General features: G+C 40.9%; 1 protein-coding gene across 10 annotated transcripts in view; it reads right to left on the bottom strand.

Annotated features, from left to right (window-relative positions):
• The window catches only part of CFAP46 (cilia and flagella associated protein 46), a 141,125-nt gene extending 126,667 nt beyond the window's left edge, over positions 1–14,458 (bottom strand). For 8 of the 10 annotated variants that reach the window (XR_012160032.1, XM_073353952.1, XM_073353955.1 and 5 more), the window contains exons 1-6: positions 14,312–14,384; positions 13,596–13,680; positions 12,877–13,001; positions 11,618–11,749; positions 6,692–6,756; positions 6,049–6,213 (exon numbers count right to left, since the gene is read on the bottom strand). Coding sequence is in view for 9 of the 10 variants with exons in the window: in XM_073353952.1 (XP_073210053.1) it covers positions 6,049–6,213; positions 6,692–6,756; positions 11,618–11,749; positions 12,877–13,001; positions 13,596–13,644 (536 nt within the window). In the remaining variant the exon portion in view is untranslated. The other 2 variants (XM_073353956.1, XM_073353953.1) reach the window with 2 other exon arrangements.
• Positions 14,459–16,901: the final 2,443 nt, after the last annotated feature.

Genomic DNA, 16,901 nt, shown 5'->3' with positions numbered 1-16,901 from the left:
CACTGGACCGTTGTCTAGCAAAAGAACGGCCTTTTCTTCTAAGCGTTTTGCCCGCAAATGCTTTCGCACAGAAGGGACAAATTTGGTGAAGAACATTGTTCAAAAATCTCTCTTGTCATCTGGGAATTTTTGGAGTTCTTGTACAGGCAATTCACATTTACGTGATGAAAGCACAGAGGCATGCAAGACTTTCCAATGCACAATGGTTTTAATTTATGCTTGCCTGTTGCATTCACACAAAATAATAAAGTAAGGCAATTTTTTACCTGTTTATATCCTTCTTTCTTATGTTCATCTGTTCTGACCACCAGGGTTTTAAACGGACAACATTTTATAATTGTCAAAAATATAAAGGGAAGGGTAAACCCCTTTGAAATCCCTCCTGGCCAGAGGAAAAATCCTCTCACCTGTAAAGGGTTAAGAAGCTAAAGGTAACCTCGCTGGCACCTGACCAAAATGACCAATGAGGAGACAAGATATTTTCAAAAGCTGGGAGGAGGGAGAGAAACAAAGGGTCTGTGTCTGTCGGTATGCTGCTTTTGCTGGGGATAGAACAGGAATGGAGTCTTAGAACTTTTAGTAAGTAATCTAGCTAGGTATGTGTTAGATTATGATTTCTTTAAATGGCTGAGAAAAGAACTGTGCTGAATAGAATGACTATTTCTGTCTGTGTGTCTTTTTTGTAACTTAAGGTTTTGCCTAGGGGGATTCTCTATGTTTTGAATCTAATTACCCTGTAAGGTATCTACCATCCTGATTTTACAGGGGTGATTCCTTTACTTCTATCTACTTCTATTTCTATTAAAAGTCTTCTTGTAAGAAAACTGAATGCTTTTTCATTGTTCTCAGATCCAAGGGTTTGGGTCTGTAGTCACCTATGCAAATTGGTGAGGATTTTTACCAAACCTTTCCCAGGAAGTGGGGTGCAAGGGTTGGGAGGATTCTGGGGGGAAAGACGTGTCCAAACTACGTTCCCCAGTAAACCCAGTTAGAGTTTGGTGGTGGCAGTGGATATTCCAAGGACAAAGGATAAAATTAATTTGTACCTTGGGGAAGTTTTAACCTAAGCTGGTAAAAGTAAGCTTAGGAGGTTTTCATGCAGGTCCCCACATCTGTATCCTAGAGTTCAGAGTGGGGAAGGAACCTTGACAATAATAAATTCCTGTTTCATCTGCATTGTAAACCTGTTCCTCCAAGTAACCCTCTGCCTGTAAAATTTCCCTCAGCTTCGCAGAGTATGATTGCGCATCGTTGTCGTCAGCAGAGCATTTTTCCCCCAAAACTGCAATCTGAGAGATTCCGTGTCTTTTTGAAATCGTCATAGCCAACCCAAACTTGCCTTAAAATTGCTGAATTTGCCTTTAAGTTCCTGGTCGATTTTTTCCACTTGCATGGCTATAAGCGGACCAGAGATCAGAATGCCTTTCTGCTGTTCTTGCACAAACCACGTGAACACTACAGAATCAAGATCAGCATCATTCACTAAATGGGCTCATTTTCTTTGAAGGCCACACTCTTCATCCAGGTTATGAATGTAAGTTCTGAGCTTGTCAGCATTCTTTAGCTATCCACGAAAGGTGGACTCGTTAATGCCAGTATCGAGGCTAATCTTTGCCTGGGTTTCGCCATTTCTAAGTCGTTCATCAGCATCCAATTTCTCCTGCACCGAGTAAGCCTTCCTTTTGCCTGACATTTTTGACATCTTTCTAAAGATAAATACAGTACTGTACCTGTAAATTTTTATTATATTACATTTGTATGGCGTTCTAGGCCTACAGCAATCATTTTAGGGCTTGTCTACGCTACTGTGCAGGGTCAATCTAAGATACACAACTTCAGCTACATGAATAGCTGACGCTCTCCCGTCAACTGCACTTGCACTCCTCGTTCTGGTGGAGTACTAGAGTTGACAGGAGCGTGCTCAGTGGTTGATTTATTGCGTCTATACTAAAAAAAAAAAATGGTACTGTACTGAAATTTGGGATCTGTGGCCGCGACCGCGTTATATCAGAATTCGTGTTATATAGATGCGCATTCTAGTGAGGGTCTGGCATAAATCAGTTGGAAGAAGTTTCCTGTGCTATCTTTCTTAAGTATTTCAATGGCACCATGGCATCTAAGCACGGACTATCTTTCAAATCCTTTGAAAAATATTACAATGTGGATACCATTAACCTAGCTTCAATTCTGCTTTACACGGTAAGTTCTAGAAAAATGCACTGATGATGGTTTTCTACCTAAAACATTTTTTTCTCTTTGCTCCTACTGCTTTTCTTATTTATTTTTGTGAAGATTTCTGATATCACTTGCTTTTCATATAATTAGAAATGCAGTAAACCTACTCACATTCTGAGCTGAGTTATTTTCAACATTCCTTTTTCTTGGTGACCATTGACCTGCAAGTGTCTTAGCCTCTGTATGCTCTTCAACCCAGAGAGACCCTGAGAAAGTACTTTTCAACTCCATTGAACTAAAATGCAAAAAGGATCAATGCCTTTTCACTGAGAACACCAGATAACTTCTCTGTTAAAATCCAGGACTGTTAGCTCAAGCAACCAAGCCAATCTCAATTGTGGAAGTACCAGACTAGGAGAGAAGAGGTCTTTTTAGCAGGACCTCATATTGTTAAAGGAATTAGGTCCCAGACTTATTTTGTTGGAACCCACTGTTGTGACCGGCTGAAAACTGCTTTAAAATAATATTTCAATATTATCCAACCACATAATTTTCCCTTTAATTCAGGAAATCTATCGGAGCAAATTTTTCAAAACTGGCTTCCACCTGTCCCCAAAGTACACCTTCATGTGTCCTTTTTGAACACTAATACTTAGGCACCTGAGGGACAGAATTCACACACAAAACACACATTCAAATTCCATTTACATCCCAGTGTTAGTGCCAGAAAAGAGTGCATGCAGATGTCCTCACACACAACTTCAGATTAAGGTCTCTGACAATTCAGCCAGTGAAATAACATTTGGAAAGCACCCACTGAGCATTGTTTAAACTAGATTCTGTATGGTAATGCTACAACTACCATGCATCTTTCTGCTGTTCTTATTGCATTTAAATGCATCTTTATGTAATTTTTCTAAAAAAAATCTGTCTTGGTGGTCATTTGAAAATTTAGTGGCACTAGCAAAAAACAAACCAACAAAAAAAGCCCAAACCAAAATAACAAAAAACACAACAACACTCCTCGATCATAAGCTGATTCATTTATAAGCCGACCCCCACAAGATGGACAATAAAAATCGAAAATTTTTATGACCCATTCATTAGTTGACCCTATAATTCAGGGGTCAGCAAACTTTGGCTTCTTGCCCATCAGGATAAGCAGCTGGTGGGCCAAGATAGTTTGTTTACCTTGAGCATCCGCAGGCATGGAGGTAAACCCAAGTAAACAAAATGTCCTGGCCCACCAGTGGCTTACCCTGACGGGCTGGGACAGCAACTGGTGGGGAAATTTTGGGGATGGGGGAGAAGCTGGGGGTCAGAAGAGTAACCCCTGTGAGGACCCCTCACTTGACCCCACCACTAACTCAGGATCTCCTCACATGACCCCTCCCTGTGTAACCCCTCCCTACCCCATCCCTAGCCTGGGACTCCACACTCTCCCCATCCCATCCCTTCCCACCTTACCTGGGGAGGGCCAGGGGAAGATGCCAGCCCCGGAGCTACAGCTACTTCAGAGTCTGGGGGGACAGCAGCGTGGCCAGAAGAGGAGAGACTCTGGCCCCACCTCTTCCCTTCTGGCTCTGCTGGCTGAACTGCCCCCTCTGTTGGGGGGTGTGGGCGGGGTTGTGTCCCACCTCTTCCCCTCTCCATACCTGTTCATAAGCCGACCCCCTTCTCTGATGCTTCCCCTATTTACTGAAAAAATTCGGCTTATGAACGAGTATATATAGTATAACAAAATCCCATATTTTTACCTATCTTTTTAAGTGACATTCTACTTTGTTTCATGTTGAATTTTCCTCTACAAGCAATATGGACTTTTTAGATACCCTTAGTATTTGCATCTCTGAAACAGAGATGATTATAGACTATATGTAACTACATCAGAATTTTTTTATTATGAGCATCAATAGTTAAATATTCTGCCCACAGATAATTGTTTAACCTAGTGCTCATTACTCTAATTACTGAACAAATAAGATATACAGGAAAAATCTAAAAGTTCTATAAATATGAAAAAAAATCAGCTGGTTTAAATCTGATCTATGGCACTAGGGAACTTTTCAGGATGCCAAAATAATTAATCATTTCTCACAGTGTCACATGACTTAAAATCTAGGTCCACAGATAATTTCAGAGAATAAATTTAAGTATTAACTACTGAAATGGCTGAACACCACAATGAGTTCCTCTGCTACTGTGAGGGAAGATCAAAACTGATGGTTTAAATCTAACAACATGGTATCTGAAGTTCTTTCACTTCCTTTGTCTATTGACTCCTGCTTTGGAAAAGAGGGTTGCTATAGAAATTGCAGAAGCTATGACAGCACTGCTAATGCTCATGCCAAAGGCAATGTTAACAAAGACTGTGGATCAAAATTTAGCTTTAGAGAATAATTAGAATGAGACCTACTACTTTTATACTTTGGGACACGAGGCCTGTGGCTTTGGTTCAAATTAGTAAGGAAGAACCTTTAAGACACCATGGAAGAAAAATGCTACTAATACTCACTAATAAAAAATAAGCTTAAACAGAATCAGGTTACTTTGATGAGAATTTCCTTCTAATATATAATCCAGTAATATATGCATGAATTACAAATTGCAAAATGAGTTCACCATATTTTACAGTCATAAAATGTGCTGTCTGATAATGAAGAATAATGTTTATACCCAAGGATGTCTCAGAAATATTATATCTCAGATAGCTCTTGTAACAAATGATACATAGCTGGTCACGTGGATAAAAAAGCCCACATACCTCAACTGATTAAACACTAGTATTCATTTGTGTGCCCTTTACTCTAAAATTTAGTATTTAGTATACATTTTCCAAGTGTCACTTGCTAAACACACTTATTTCATGAAATTTCATTTTGACGTACAGCTACATTAAACAGGAGAAAAAGTTAATATGAAAATTTAACCTTTCACAAATTCACTTGACCTTTCACTCATTCATCTGAGAGAAAGGGAGCTCCTCTGGCTACTGGCCAGACAGCACTTCAGGGCCTTCTTAGCTATGCAGCCAGAGACTGCCCCTATTCTTCCTCCTTGGTGACAGTTTGAATGTCAATTTTTAAGGGGTAAGGTCATACATTTTGCCAAACCCAACTACCATATAACGCAATCAGGCAAAAAAGAAGGAAATCAGAAATACTGAATATGCTCCTCTCTGACTCTCCTGGCAGGGACAGGAACCTCCCACCCTCTCCAAGGATCAGGGGACAGGAGATATGTCTGTTGCCCCAGTCTAGGCTAGGGATTTTTATCTAAAGAAAAATGGTTCTTAAGCCATGATGTAGCTAGTTTGTCTCCTAACCTAAAAGGACACACACAACAGTTAATTCAGCACCACAGCTGATTTAATCCAAAAGGTTATGATGCCTCAGACTGGAACTGACTAGATATAGAGAGTAAAAGTTTCCTTCCAAGAGTAATTCCACAACTCCTTTACAGACAGGGATTTTTTAAATATATATTTTGACCATATGAAGCAAGACAACCTGTTGCAGAGACAGTGACTATAGCTTTCTAACTCTTGTGACGTGTCAAATCCACGGATGTCACTTCCATTTTAACCACAATACAAATATCAAACTGGAGTACCTTTAGTACTATATATACAGTTTTATTAGATTTTATTAAAGAACAGTTAAACAGTCTGATCCTGCAGTTTTCTCTATACAACTACTGGTCTATGTACAAATTATGAAATTCTGCTCTATGATTTACAAGTTGTACCATACTCACAATATATTTAGAATAATATTTAATATGCCAGTTTGTGATCAAAGATAACCACAAATGGGAGCTACATGCTCAAAAGGACAACAGGACCCTGGTCCTAAAATAACAGTTCAAACTTACATCATGAGTTCTGCTCGCCATTGCTTGTCTTGCTCTTCAGCTTGATTTAATGCTGTTACAATCTGAGATAGGCTGGGAATAAGAAGGTAGCGGAACCCAGGTTTAAGATATGGCCTTACAACCTGCCAGTAAAGGACTGAAGCATTATATATCAAAAAATAATATCTGAAAAACAAGAAATAGGATTTTATAATCTGAGATAAACATATACTTATTTAAAAGGCTCTTTATGTAGTTTCTAAACAACAAAAGTAGGGACTGCGTCTTTCTATTGTTTGTACTGCACCTACCATCCTGACTGAGGATGGTGGGCACCTCAGGAATATATCAGTGAGAGCTAACCCTGCACTGTCCTTCCCACCAGCAGAGTTATAAAATGGAGGGACATAATCAGCCATATATATCATATTAAAGCACATTTATATTCATCTTGTCTTCTTAATACTGTTCTACTATTATTTTTCATAGTGAAGCACTAATGTTGTTACAGGAAAGGAGTAGGACTGAGACAGATATGCTCCACAAAAAGATCTGTGTTACCCAGAGCCCCACAAAATGAAAGTATGAGAAGCAATTATCTTAAAAAACTAGGTCAGTAACACTGTTGAGATTTGGAACTGTAACCCCTATCAGATAGTTTTACCTTGGATCGTGTATTGCAAAGTCTAATGCTTTCATAAGGTACATCACAAAGTTCTCAAACTTTTCCTAAAAAAAACAAAGAATTGTTAAAGCTCGTTTGACACATATCTTTATTAATCACTGCCATATTACTAATAATTTTCAGCCTATTATCAAATTATTTTTATTGCTACAGGTGGGGCTGCCAGTACCATATAATATTAAGGTTGTCTTATTCTTTCCATTAATAAAGACCCTACTAGAGCTGCTTATAACATTGCCAAACTTTAACCATTTAGGCTGAAATTTTTGCTGACATATGTTTAGAAAATTTCAGCTTAAAACATTCCTTACACAAAGACCACTCTTCCACACCCCTCCCCCATCCCAGGGAGTCAGTCATTTCCAAGAACAAGGACAGCCTGTACCCCATGTTCACCACTTTTATAAGATTATGATAAATTTTGTACAAAGTATGCCTTGTGAGTTATCATTGTAAACTCATACTCTGCTGAATATTATCATTCTGTTGAGATATGTGTAGTAACACTATGTGTAAAGTTATAAGTTTCTACGGCATGATTGTCTGAAATATGTTGTAATTCCAGGTAACGCCCACAAACCAGTTTCTCAGGGTATGGCTACACTATTAGGCTTTTAGTGACACTGCTGTGCGGCTACAGCCATGCCGCTAAAAGGCACGCAGTGTAGCTGCTGTTTGTCAGCAAGAGAGAGCTCTCTTGCTGACAAAAGACTTCCACCTCCCATGAGTGGCAGTGGCTTTGTCAGCAGGAGAGCACTTCTGCGGACAAACAGCTGTTCACACCAGCACTTTTTGGTGGTAAACCTTTTGTCATTCGGGGGGGGTATAGGGGGTGTTAACACCTTTGAACGACAAAAGTTTTGCCCACAAAGTGCCAGGGAAGACAAAAGCCTTAGAAACAAAGACCCACTGGCACATCAGCAAGGTGTTAAGGGGCCATTACCTATTTAACTGTCTATTCATCAGCGGGGGGTGGGGGGGGGGAAATAAACAAGAAATTTACACTGCAACACAGGTATGTTTCTAACCTCAAGTCCACAAGGGACGCCTGTCACCATGACTCAGCAAGAATGTTTCTAGCACAAGAAATTGACTTATAATCTCTCTGCTCATGTCATCAATGAACACATGAAGAACTGAACAAATGGGGGAATGGTCCCTAGCTGGAAAAGAAATCCAGCCTGTGAACTGTTGCAGTTTATGGTGAGAGAAACATTTTGCTTTTGAGTTCATTTAGGTATTAGCATGTGGTTTTAGTTCTTTTGTAACCAATCCTGACTTACATGTATCTATACTTGTAAAAAAAATCTATCTTTCTGTAGTAAATAAATTTATCTTACTGTGTTATCTTAACCAGTGTGTGTTTGAATTAAAGTGTGTAGGGAACCTCTATTTGAGAATACAAGATTGGTGCATTATTACTTCCCAGCGTTGGAATGATGGACTATCTATGAGCTTGTACTGTCCAGGAGCATACTGAGCAGTGCAAAATGCTCATTTCTAGGGAACAAGGCTGGGACTAAGAATTTGCGGGTAGTTCATGCGTGGCTGGGAGAGCACTCGTGTATTTAGCTGAGAGTGAATTTACATGCTGAAGGCTGCGTGACCAGACAAGGAGTGGCTGTTCTGGAAGTAAAGCAATATAAAAGGCACCCCAAGCTAGAGAGTTCTGGAGACATCGCTGTTGAACAGTTCAGATTGTACCCTGGGGAATCTGACACAGGGAAAATACTTTTTTTTTTCTCACTTTAAAATTCTGTTGACCTTTTATTTGAAAGGCACCGGTAAGTCTATAATTTGGAGCAAGCAGTTGAAATTTGGGATGGGGAAGGGGTGCGGAAGAGTAGCCTTTGTGTAAGGAACAGGTTTCAGAGTAACAGCCGTGTTAGTCTGTATTCGCAAAAAGAAAAGGAGTACTTGTGGCACCTTAGAGACTAACCAATTTATTAGAGCATAAGCTTTCGTGAGCTACAGCTCACTTCATCAGATGCATCTGATGAAGTGAGCTGTAGCTCACGAAAGCTTATGCTCTAATAAATTGGTTAGTCTCTAAGGTGCCACAAGTACTCCTTTTCTTTTTGTGTAAGAAACGTGGCTTTTTTCATCCCTGTAAAAACCCACTCAAATTTGGCCAAGTTATAAACCTTTGAAAAGTCACTGTTCGAACACGCTAAGTAGCAACCTGTTATATTTCAAAGATTCATGCTCCAACCCAGGACTGTGCAAAACTTTCCCTGTAATGGGAAAGAGCTTTAGACTGAAAACCTGAACTGAGAGCAGGGACCCTATCTCTCCGTGCTCTCAATGACCCTGTGCCTGGATGAGGCAATTTGGAGGAGAAAGCTGCCTGATTCAAACTCAGAGGGGACAAGACTGTACCAAGGGGTGTGAAGATTGTGGGGAGTAGATTGGGACAAGACACCTGGAAGGCTGGGACTGGATGCTTGGGGGAGAGAGGGAAACTAGGACTGGGAGTTGGGACAGAGGGAGAGACTAAGACTGGCTAGGCAAGGAGACTAGGACTGGGAGCTGGGGAGAGAAATAAGTGGGGGAACTGCAAGCCAATAAATTGGGGAAAGATTGAGATTGTACGAGGAAATGGGTGAGTGAACAGGGACTCTGAGCAAGGATGTTGGGGACAGAGCACCAGTTGGGTGGGGAAAGTAAGTTTGGGGACAGAAGACAGATCTAATGAGGAGCCAGGGTGTGGGGGAACAACTAGGAATGGCTGGGCAAAGAGACTGGGACAAGGAGAGCTCTGAGTTACTACAGAGAATTTTTTCCCAAGTGTCTGGCTGGTGGGTCTTGCCCACATGCTCAGGGTCTAACTGATCGTCATATTTGGGGTTGTGAAGGAATTTTCCCTGGGTCAGATTGGCAGAGACACTGAGGGCTTTTTCGCCTTCCTCTGCAGCATGGGGCACTAATCATTTGCAGGTCTAAACTAGCATAAATGGTGGATTCTCTGTAACTTTAAGTCTTTAAATCATGATTTGAGGATTTCAGTAACTCAGTCAGAGGTTATGGGTCTATTATAGGAATGGCTGGGTGAGGTTCTATGGTCTACAATGTGCAGGAGGTCAAACTAGATGATCAGGATCATCTCTTCTGGCCTTAAAGTCTGTGAGATGAGGGCGGTAGGAGGGGGGGACCTGGACTACATGGTCAAGAAGACTGGGAACAGGGAGTTGTGGGGGGTGTGGGGGAAGACTAGAACGGGGAGTCCAGACAGAAGGTACTCCCTCCAGAGCCTGGCCTGGAACCCAAGATTCCTGAGTTTTACCATTCTTCCACTGTCAGCAGATATCAGTGAAACTGACTGGCAAAATGCCCCATTCAGCTCTAGGAATGATCTACTTACAGGATGATAACCTATGACAGTTATTTACTCCATTAGCTCAAGTGACTAAGTTTTGGGTGATGGATCTAAAGGTTCTAACCTTATGATTTATGTAGGTATAAATGTAATGCAACATGGTGGAATTTCTGTTTTTTCACTTAGGTTTTTCAGAAACCTGGGAAATTACACACAAATATGTTAAAAGAACATTTTTAAGGTTCCAGAGTCAAATACTCAAAGGCTAGGAAATGCCAGAATTTAAGGTCACCTGTGCAACTTAATTTGCTCCCCTTCTGTGAATGCTTTATGATACTGTCTTTAATTACGTTATCACATACTACTTTTTTCCAAAGGACTCCTGTCTGATTCAGTGCACAGTGAATAGACTGCCTCTGAAAACAGTGCTGTGTAGTGAAGAAGACTGTTTGTAGGACCCCTGTTTCATCTGCTGCAGAAGCTGGAAGATGCATACTGACAGACAGTGAATTGCAGGAAGAGTAAAGATGCTGGCCTGAAGAATTTCTGAAAATCTAAATCAACCAGAAATCTGTATACTCACTGAAAGGAATTTTTAAAAAAGTAGTAATATAAAAATTCAGTGTCCTCCATTTTAGGAAGTTGTCACACATAAGTTACTACTATAGAAGGTCAGAAATTTTCTGATGAAACAGTTTAATCTGAAAATACTAATTCACTGAAGCAAAATGTTTCATCAAATCTCTCAGAGATTTGACAAAATTTCTGTTGAAACACAGGAAAACTTGCTAGTTTTCCAGCGTCCACATCTCCAGCAGGGAGCATGCAAGCCCCCAGAGCCAGGGCTTTTGGGGCTGGCAGGGTCCCTGCTCTGTAGCAGCAATCTTGGGAACCCTGCCTGGAGTCAGCATTCTCAAGGCTACTAGGCTACCAGCTCCATGGCAGGGACCCTGCCATTGTCCAGAACCCCAGCTGGAGCAAGGACTCTGGTGCCTGTTAGGCTTCCCACTTTGGGGGCAAGGAGTTTGCCAGACCCCGGAGTCTCAGCTGGAGCTGGGGTCTCCATTCTATGGCAGCAGCCCTGGGAGCTCTGGCTGGAGCCAGTCCTATGACTTCCAGCTCCATGGCAGGGGTCCTGGAAGCCTTAAAAGCCCTGAGAGCTCCAGCTAGGGGACTAGCTGCTGTGAGAGTTCCAGCTAAGAGAAACTGACATTCTTGTCAGTTTCATGGCTGCTATTCAGTAAATTACAAGAATGTCAGTTTTGCATATTTGTTTGGGTAACACTACATCTTGGTGTTTCTAAAACAAAAAATTCAGGTTATCTCCAGTTTGTGGAGAAATGTTGGTAAATATGCTTTTGTTCTAATTTGGAACAAAAGTAAATATGATAGTACCAAAACTTCTGGTAAACCAAAATCTCTACGTTTCAGCCAGCTCTACCTACTACCCTTACAAACATATTAAAAAAAAAAAAAAAAGAATTGAGAACAAACATTATTTAAAACTCACAATTTAATTTAACATTGAACTATCAACATTCTTAAAACTAGATGTTACCATAATGTTAAAATTCACAATATTTTCTCACCAAATTATCTGTGGAGAGTGGGCTGTACAACTGGCCTTGGCACAAGTAGGCTCTACCCATAAACTGGTTTACAGGATGGCTTCCTTTAAAGTACATCTGTAGACAGTCACTGCTAATTTCTGGATACCCCAACTAGAACAAAACATTATTTTAAAGTTTTTTGTTGGGTTTTTTTTTTTTTGTTAAATGAACAACAATCCAATAAACAGTTGGTCAAGAATGGTCAGCTTTTAAAAGTGTGTGTTTGGTGAGACAGCAGCATGTACATTTATAGGTCCATTTACAATTGGAAAGTAAGGCCTGCACAAACAACTCAAGACATTAGGATTTTAAAGTTAACCATTCTTCTCCCCCAAAATTATGGGAAATGGCAACTTTTTACACAACAGATCTGGTTCCTAGGTTTATTCAGAGTCACACAGAGGTTTACTATAGTATAAAAATAAATATTTATTATTTGTTATACTTTACACTGTATTGCACATCATTAAAAGAACTGTTAACTGAAAGGTCAAATTCTGAGTTGCATAAGCATAACCAAGAGCAGAATTTAGCCTACAGAATCTTGTTTTGCTGGCAATGATGCACAGCCCCCAAATAATGCACATTAGATTTCAGATCTCAGGTACAATTTATATGGATGGTAACTATGAAAAAGAAATAAAAATTTTTTACTTGTAAACTGAACACATTGGAACTTCAGATGCCACTTTTCAGTGCAAAATCATACTTTAAAAATATTTCAAACTTATAAAAATCTGAGTCACATTTTATATGACACTCAGAGGTAGCAGCAACAATCTCTTGTGATTAGAATGTTTTCTCAGTTTCTGCATGACAACAACCATTCATCAGCAACTCCTCTTCCATCTTGTCCAAACAGCTCACACTAGCATTCTCATAACAAAAGAAACAATGATCACAAAACTATTAATATACATTTGACTTGTCTACCTCTCTTACTCTGTGCTAATCAGAGACTTCAGAAAGTGCAGCTTGTTGATTGATGACGTTTACAAAAATGCTGACTTTGGGAAGAGGCTGGGGCAAAGGATAGACTGGCATAAGCCAAAAAGCAAGTCTAAGCAATTGGTCTGTAAAGTAAGAAAATTGCAGCATAACAAATTTCAGAATCTGTATTTCCAGTGGTCCTGGCAATATCTTTAAATATTAATTTACCAAAGCACTATCATAGTATAATTCTAGACAGTTCTTTTTATTTATTTCAGATAAATACCCTACCTAGAAAATGTAGTTACCTGGAGTGCTTGTTCTGCACACAAGACATATAAATCAGAGCTAAAGCTCTCTGATGAATCAAGTGCAGATTTCCCTTGATTGGCTGATTTGATCAACTCATAAGTATTCTTCAAAGCTTGAATGTCTGTTAATAAAAATAACGTATAAGGAAGATAATAAATAATATTCTTTGTTTTATGCCAGAATGCACAGACACTTGACTGTATTATTTCAAGTGATCAACCCAACAATAAGAGCTCTTATTTTTACTCATAGTAAAGAATCATATATTTGCAGGGAGAAGTTATCAAAAGACATTGTGTAAAGCTAAGCACATGCTGGATGGGAATTTTAATGAGTCTCTTGCAGTTTTAAATAAAAAAAATCAAGCAGACAAGAAAACAAAGGACATATAAGGCCTGTTCTGAAACTCCTTGAAATCAATGAGAATCTTTCTACTGACTTCATTGGACCTTGGATCCAGTTCTCAGAGCTACTATATGAAATAAAATTGTTTTGAAGTAAACTATTTGACTAAAAAGAGCGTTGTATTATGGTATTTATTTCACGTCCTCTAACAAAGACATACAAAGTAGTCATAGAAAAATATTTTGTCTACAGTTCTGTATATATAAAAATAAGAACTGATGAAGGTCCATGTACTGCAAGAACTTTTACAGTCCTCTTTTATTTAAAATAGCTGCCAAGTAACATTTCTATACATTATTCAAGCATTTACCTTGGTGGTTCTGTGCTGCAGACAACTGCTGTCTGATCACCAAATCCATGTTCTTAGTCAAAAAGGCTCCGATTGAACAAGTCTGCTATAAATGCAATAAACACAATTGTTTCAAACAAACACTATTTACATAGATGCTTGAATTAATCAAATCAGATTCTTTTTAAAAACCCACTACATTTATTTTTGATCCATAATTATTACTGTGCGATTAAATCTCCATTCTGCACACCGCAGAGTCTATTTAGATCACAAATACAGCTAAAGCTGCCAGACAGAAAGGGGTGTATTTTAATTATCTTTCCGTAGATGGCCCTGGCCTCCCTTGGCTGATCACACTTCCCAGTTAGAGACTCTCGGAAACCAGCAGAACAAACGAACGACATATTTACAAACAGTCGAGTTCCCTGTCTGTAAAAACCGCTACAGTACTGTGCAGCGAAGGCACACGCACAAGGGCGGGGCGGTGGGGGGGGGGGCACCCCATAGCGCGGGGGCCACTGTAGCGTCCGGGCACGGCCTGTAGAATAAAGGCCAGAACACAAGGAAACTTGTCCTGCCAAAGCGTCCACGCCGCCGCCCCCCCAACACCGCCCCTGCCTGAGCCCCGACTCCGCTCGCTCCCCCTGCCCCGCTCCTCATCTCCCAACAGCCCCCCCGTCCCAGGCCGACACCCTCGCTCTGCCCGCTCTCCCTGCCCCCCTAACTGCCCGCACCAGACGCTATCAGCAAGCGGCGCCCTCCATCCCCTGCTCGGCAGCGCTCCTCACTCGCTGCCCAGCGGCTCCTAGCAACGCACCAACATACCTCGCTTCCCCCTACGGGGTCCTGCCTGGGACACACTTCCCGTCCCAGCCCGGCGCTTTCCCGGCCGGGGGGAGGGGTGCGTGTGTGTTCTAATTCCTGCCTCCCGAGTTCTGGGTGAGCCCCAAGGCGAGGACTGGCCCGTCCCTGGGAATGGAATTGCTCAGGAGCTGGCACCAGCAACAGCGATGTGCTGGACTCGGCCGCCCAACTCCCAAGGCAGCGACTGCCAGTAGTGTGGGGCTGAATCCACACAGGAGGGACCCAGATCCAGAGCACCGTCAGCCCCAAACACTCTGCTTCCTGCTCTCAGGGGAGTGCTTGGGATGGCCTGGAGGCTCACACAGTGCTTTCCAAGCCCACAGGATGTGTGTGTTTGCTGAGACAGCAGAATGTACATTCATAGGTCCACCCCGGCCCATCTCCGCATCCCCAGGTAGAGAACCAAGACAGACAAAAGGGGACAAGAAGAAAAGTATTAACTGTTGAGGATGTAGAAATAAACTAGCAGAATATATTGCTTTAAAATCACAGAAGAAGTTTCAGGGAAAGCAAACAATTTAGTAACAAGGGCCTCCACAAAAGGATGTGCTACAAAACATCACAGTCACTGATATTTTTATTATAGAAAACGGTTATAGCAGTAGATGGGATCAGGGGGTGTCAAGGTTCCTCCCCCACTCTGAACTCTAGGGTACAGATGTGGGGACCTGCATGAAAAACCTCCTAAGCTTATCTTTACCAGCTTAGGTCAAAACTTCCCCAAGGTACAAAATATTACACCCGTTATCCTTGGACTGGCCGCTACCACCACCAAACTAATACTGGTTACTGGGGAAGAGCTGTTTGGACGCGTCCTTCCCCCCCAAAATACTTCCCAAAACCTTGCACCCCACTTCCTGGACAAGGTTTGGTAAAAAGCCTCACCAATTTGCCTAGGTGACTACAGACCCAGACCCTTGGATCTTAAGAACAATGAACAATCCTCCCAACACTTGCACCCCCCCTTTCCTGGGAAATGTTGGATAAAAAGCCTCACCAATTTGCATAGGTGACCACAGACCCAAACCCTTGGATCTGAGAACAATGAAAAAGCATTCAGTGTTTTACAAGAAGACTTTTAATAAAAAATAGAAGTAAATAGAAATAAAGAAATCCCCCCTGTAAAATCAGGATGGTAGATATCTTACAGGGTAATTAGATTCAAAAACATAGAGAACCCCTCTAGGCAAAACCTTAAGTTACAAAAAAGATGCTCAGACAGAAATAGTTATTCTATTCAGCACAATTCTTTTCTCAGCCATTTAAAGAAATCATAATCTAACACATACCTAGCTAGATTACTTACTAAAAGTTCTAAGGCTCCATTCCTGGTCTATCCCTGGCAGAAACCAGCATACAGACAGACACAGACCCTTTGTTTCTCTCCCTCCTCCCAGCTTTTGAAAGTATCTTGTCTCCTCATTGGTCATTTTGAGGTGAGAGGTGCTTTCCCCTGGCCAGGAGGGATTTCAAAGGGGTTTACCCTTCCCTTTACATTTATGACAGGGGGTTATAAGAGAACAATAGGAGCAGAGCCTAGCCACATAATCAATCCAGTTAAGAAATTATAAAAGAAACATTCTCTTACTGTGTCCTTCAAGAACAATCCTGCTCTTGTTTTTTAGCAGGATTCCAAAAATCGCAAGTGGGAGTGGGAGACCCTGCTCATGTCGTAGCAAAAACATCCTCCTAAAATGAATGCATCTGTAAAGCACAATTTCATGAAAAAACATACTGTATATAGATTCACTTCTGAACAGGAATTAGTTAACAAAAACAGTGATTGATAGTTTTACACTAAGAGTGTTTGCCAAGAAAAGTGATCAGCACTGATGTACACCTTTGCCTTTAGTACCTTTACCATGGAATCTTTTGAAATAACAAGATATGCCACCAGTGTCCACAGCTTTAGGCTGAAATCACATGTAATGGCAAATGACATTACATCATATTTACCAATGTAGACAACAGCCATTGGGTATGAATAAGTGTCTTTTGAAATCTAAGGTTTTATTTTATCTAGACTCCTTTCACAGTATATCAGTCAAGCGCATTTCCATTCTTCAGAGAACAGCAGTACAGAAAAAAGATTCAGTCAGAAATGAATTGGTTGGAGTGGACCTTCAATGACCCTGCTTACATCAATTCAAAGATTTTCAAAATGAAATGTTTGGGCTATCCCTATTTCCAAACTCCCGTTCAGCCATGCCAGCATCCATAGTGCTCAGAAGCCACAATGATAAAAACAATATAAATGCCTAGATACGGTAGAAAATGAATCTAAGTCTCTTGCATTTCAGGCTAGATGGGAATTCTGTAAAGGCAGCATGTTCCAACCTATGGGATAGTAAGAGGAGCATTTAATATCATTCAGAAGTGCAATAGCACTGACAAGCTGCCAAAGGAGGTGTATTCAGTCCTTCTCAGTCCCACTCTGATAGAATAATGGTCAGTATGAGA

This window comes from Lepidochelys kempii, chromosome 7 (genome assembly GCF_965140265.1).
Source record: "Lepidochelys kempii isolate rLepKem1 chromosome 7, rLepKem1.hap2, whole genome shotgun sequence".
Lineage (NCBI taxonomy): Eukaryota > Metazoa > Chordata > Testudines > Cheloniidae > Lepidochelys > Lepidochelys kempii.
The sequence above is the reverse complement of the archived record's forward strand: the minus strand, read 5'-3'. Positions and strand labels throughout refer to the sequence as shown.